General features: G+C 35.8%; 1 protein-coding gene across 2 annotated transcripts in view; it reads left to right on the forward strand.

Moving 5' to 3' along the window:
• TRIM23 (tripartite motif containing 23) overlaps positions 1-5,300 on the forward strand; it is a 32,917-nt gene that overhangs the window by 25,277 nt on the left and 2,340 nt on the right. For both annotated transcript variants that reach the window (XM_070519578.1, XM_044772442.2), the window contains 3 exons: positions 1,413-1,542; positions 2,070-2,180; positions 3,163-3,287. In XM_070519578.1, coding sequence (XP_070375679.1) covers positions 1,413-1,542; positions 2,070-2,180; positions 3,163-3,287 — 366 coding nt within the window. The remainder of the gene's footprint in view (positions 1-1,412; positions 1,543-2,069; positions 2,181-3,162; positions 3,288-5,300) is intronic.

Raw genomic sequence — 5,300 nt, forward strand, 5'->3', positions numbered from 1 at the left:
TTGAAGAAGTGGATAAAAGGAAAATGAGAGTGAGCATCCAAAAAGGTGGGATGAAACCTAAAAAATTTGTATCATAAAAGCCAAGAAAAGAATGCTCAAATGAGAAAGCAAAATAATAATTGCTGACACTCATGTAGCACTCATCATATGCCAGTGCCAGGAGCTGTTATAATTACTTTTACATGTATTTTTGAAAATGAATCCTTGCAAAAATCCTATGTAAGTTTGGTACTATTTTTATCCTCATTTTATAGATGAAAGAAGTGAGGCAGAGAGCTCATGCAGCTAGTAATATATACAAGTATGTTCATTGCAGCATTATTTATAATGTCGAAAATTAGGGATGACCTAATATCTATCAGTTGGGGATTGGCTAAATTGTGGTTCATGGAATATAATGAAACAATTGAAAGAAAAAGGTAGGTCTGTATGTTTTGAAATGAAAGGATTCCATAATATACTGTTGAGTGTAAAAAGTTATTTTGCAGTGTGTATGTTCTTTTAAATTTATTAGTTTTAAAAAATATATATATATTTTTGTGTGTATATATAAACCAATGTGTGCTTAGGAAAATGGGTGGTTATATATGAAATTGTTAACAGTGGATATTTGTGGGAAATGATCAGTTTTCATTTTTAATTAATATATTGATGATTCACTTGAGCTAGAAAATCTGGAAAAATTAAGGGTGTGTGTATGCAATTTTTTTTTTTTCTGAGGAGGATTCACCCTGAGCTAACATCTGTGCCAGACTTCTTCTGTTTTGTATGTGGGTTGCCACCACAGCATGGCCGCTGACAGGTGGTGTAGGTCTGTGCCTGGGAACCGAACCTGGGCTGCCAAAGTGGAGCACGCCGAACTTAACCACTAGGCATGGGGCTGGCCCCTGCATTTATTAATTTATATAAAAACAAAGTAGTCGGTTATATTTCTTTTTTTTTTTAAAGATTGGCACCTGAGCTAACATCTGTTGCCAGTCCTTTTTTTTCTTCTTCTTCTCCCCAAAGCTCCCCAGTATGTAGTTGTGTATTCTAGTTGTAGGCACTTTAGTTCTGCTATGTGGCATGCTGCCTCAGCATGGCTTGATGAGTGGTGCTAGGTCTGTGCCCAGATCTGAACCGGTGAAACCCTGGGCTGCCCAAGGGGAGTGTGCAAACTTAACCACTTGGCCACGGGGCTGGCCTCTAGCCAGTTTTCGTGAGGAGAGATGTAGCAATGAGGAGTGATTCATCTCTCTGAGAAGATGTTATTCATGGTATCTTGGGAATACAACTCAGATTTCAACTCCAGGTTGAGCAATGAGTAAGAGATGAGGAAATAATTAACAGAGGTATTTTATATTAAAGCATAAATACTAATACTTTCTAATTCTATATCAAAATAAAAATATTTAAAAAATTTTTAATTATAGGACAATAGAGTTCACATTGGACCAAAAATGGAAATTCGAGTTGTTACGTTAGGATTAGATGGTGCTGGGAAAACTACTATTTTGTTTAAGTTAAAACAGGATGAGTTCATGCAGCCTATTCCAACAATTGGTAAGTATGAGTATTGCTTTTTACTTTAATGGACATTTTATAGACAACCCTAGCTTAAGCTGAGTTTTCAGGGTCTTATTTTATGCCAATCTGGTATGGTGGTGGGCTCTTTTTTGGCTGTAAGACACCAGCATTTCAGAGAAAAAACGCAAGATTCAGTGGCTGCAGGATTGAAATGTGGATGGTGGGACAGTGGGAAGGAGCAGAATATTGGTGGGAGAGTTGGAAGGAATAAAGGATTGGTGACTCTGGCTGAGGGGTAGGGGTGAGGGGGTGCTAGTCGTGCAGAGCTGGCAGGCACTTGGGTTTCAAGGTCCTAAGGACCTTGGTGGAGGTTTAGAGGGCTAATGGCTGTTAAAGGTATGCATTCTGCATGTAGTTTTATTAGGAGTGGAGCTGGTTGGACAGCAGTAGATATTGCTGTATGTAGATAATTTGTAAGTCACAGTTATAAACGGGGTAGCCTGTGTTTGGTGTGTCACTCGTAAATATAAGTTCAGTATTAAAGTAACTTTTTTTAAAAACAGGTTTTAATGTGGAAACTGTAGAATATAAAAATCTTAAGTTCACTATTTGGGATGTAGGTGGAAAACACAAATTAAGACCATTGTGGAAACATTATTACCTCAATACCCAAGGTAAGAGTAAAAAATGACATCTTATGATTGCTGGCAATATTGTGACATGGAATAAGTAGAATTTGTGGCATATGGTTCTGCTGCTCTATTCAATTGAAATGAACATTTATCCTACTATAATCTCTCAATAGCTCCATTCCTCATTTCCATTCATAATTAGCTATTATCTGCAGAAGAACCTACAGCGGCTTGCTTTTGACCAAACTGTGTTACGTCATCCATTCCACCTAGCACATTATTCACAGTTGAGTCCCATTCTATGCTTTGGCCTCCTAGACTCAACATGCGGCTTATGGTTATGCTGCCTGTTCCACATGTCATTCTACTTTCTACCTAGAAGAGAGACTAGATAATTATTTTTACTTTGGGATTTTAGTATAAGCCAGTGATTAATGGGGAAAAAATCGAATTTGAAACATGAGGAATGGCTGAAAGTCTGGGGATATGTAGCTACTCTAAGGTAGCTGGAAAGAGTTCAAAAGAGAATCCACACAATAGATATTTATGAAGTTTCTGCTGTGTATTTTGAGTGCAGTCTATGTGGAAAGTGCTTGCTAGACACCTGGAGAGAATACTTTGGAGAGAGAAAGATGGTGACTTACTTATTTTTAAAAGACTGTCTTTTGGTAAAGGAAGTAGTTACCAAAGAACAAGTAGTAGCAGCAGGTAGATCATAAGAGGTACATTTTCATTCATTCAGAGAAAAATATTAATTGATATACATAGCAGTTGTGTTTGGTAGAGCAAGTGTTGCAAATCCTGTTATAGGTGGGGAAATGAAAGCTGAAAAGTTATGTGAACTACTTGAGATCCTACTGTTGATTATTGCTAGGTACTTCTATAATAATAGGCAGCTTTTCTGTAAAAATAGTGATGGTAGGTTAACTACTCATGTATAATAATGAGAGCATTAAAATATTTGGTCCGTTTACTAAAACTTAACAAGTGACTAATTGAATATTTTTGTCATCTTTTTTGGTAGCTGTTGTATTTGTTGTTGATAGCAGTCACAGAGACAGAGTTAGCGAAGCACACAGTGAACTTGCAAAGTTGTTAACAGAAAAAGAACTCCGAGATGCTTTGCTCCTGATTTTTGCTAACAAACAGGTAACACGTTTGTATTTCAGAATATTTATTTTAGCAGTTTTGTGCATTCCACGTCATGAGGTAGCTGGAAATATTTCAAAAGAGAGATAACTCAATAGATATTTAAGAAATTTCTGCTTTGTATTTTGAGTACAATTTGTGTGGAAAGTGCTTTGCTCAGTACCTAGGAGAATACAAAAGTAATAAGCTAGCTGATGGAGTCCACAAAAAGAAATAAGGTAGTTGATGGTCACCAGAAACTTCTGTGTATGTAAGTAAACATGTAAGTAAATATATATGAGATTCTAATACAAAAAAACCCCTGGTAATTAACTTCAATAATGTTAACAAAGTGTTATGGGAAATTAGAGAGTAATTCTAAAGGTCGCATTTTGTAAGATTTGTAAAAAATAGGATTTGAATTGAAATTATGATTTGAAATTATGGATAAGACTGAGTCAATATGTGAGGGAAAGAACATTGCAGGCAGAGAATAGAAAAGCATGAGTATTTTTAGGGAGCATCAAGGAGATCTATATGTGAGGGACAGGCAGAGGATGAAGAAAATCTAGAACAATAGATGAGACTATACTTTGAAGGCCTGACAAGGCCAGACTGAGAAATTTAGGTTTTATTCTGTGAGCAAAGGAGAACCATTGAAAGGTTTTTGGATTAGTTGGTGATAAGCTCATATCAGTGTTTTAAGACTAATCCTGGGAGTAGAATGTAGAATGAATCAGGGGCAGGGGACTAGAGATGGGGAGATGCAGGAAATTGCTGCAGTAATTCAAGTGAGAGAGTTAACAAGATCCTGAATCAGAGGAGAGAAGGCTGGAAGCAGACTTTATGGAGGTAGAATTGTAGAATTTGGTGACCGAATGGGGAGGATGAAGGACCGGGAGTTAGCTGAAGATTCCTAGATCTTGAGCCTAAGCTTCTAGGAGGATGAGAATGCTTTTAAGTGCAATAGGGGGGCTTAGATGTAATAAGAAGGAGGAGTTGGATGAAGAATAAAGGATTTTCCCTGAAAAGAAAAAAAAAGGGCAAACTATTACGAGCTGATACACCTTTCTTATGATTAAAGACATGCAAATAAGACAAAATGAAATAGCGTTTTCCACCTATCATATCATTAAAGACAAAAGTGTTTGATAATCCTCAGATGCACACTGTGGGTATGGTTATTAAACAGAGACGTTTTTCTTGGAGGGCAATTTGGCAGTACCTGTCAAAGTTTTAGATGCATATACCCTTTTACCCTGCAATTCTGCCTCTAGTAATGTATGCTGCAGACAAATGTCTTAAGGTTATCCTACAGATAATTTTGCAAATGTATGTATGTAAAAATATGGATGTATATGTATGTATTTGTGCACATGAGCACACAACTTCAATCTAAATATTTAGTATAGGACTGGTTAAGAAAATTGTTGCACCTACACAGTGGAATGCAATTCAGACATTAAAAATAATGCAGAAAATAAGCTTGTCCTGATAATAGAAAGATATCTATCTTCAAGATGTGTGTTAAGTGAGAAACAAAAAACTAGAATATGTTCCATTTTGTGTTTATTTCCATGAATGTGCATGGAAATTTTCTGGAAAAATATTAAAGAAATTGTTAGTGGTGGTTGCTTTCTGGGAAGTAGGGGTGTGAGAGTTTAATGAACTCTTCATTATATAAATCCTGCATATAAGCCATTTTTATGATATACCCATGTTAATTTTTAAGTTGATGCCTTATAAATGACTCAGGCAGTATCTTTTATTCAAGCTGCATGGCTTTTACTGATTTCATTGTGAGGCTATTCCTACAAACTATATATATTATGAATAAATAAATGATTTTAACCCAAACTCTATTTTGTTCTATTCTTATTAATCTCAGAATAATTAACTGAAAGATGATTCTAGGTTTTAGCTTTAGGCTTGTTAGAGTGGTACAAACCGAATTCTATATAAATAGTAATAACTAGAAAAATTATAATTTTGATGGACTGATTAAAAAAAAATTGATGTGTCTATATCTTTCAG

This window comes from Equus asinus, chromosome 10 (genome assembly GCF_041296235.1).
Source record: "Equus asinus isolate D_3611 breed Donkey chromosome 10, EquAss-T2T_v2, whole genome shotgun sequence".
Classification (NCBI taxonomy): Eukaryota; Metazoa; Chordata; class Mammalia; order Perissodactyla; family Equidae; genus Equus; species Equus asinus.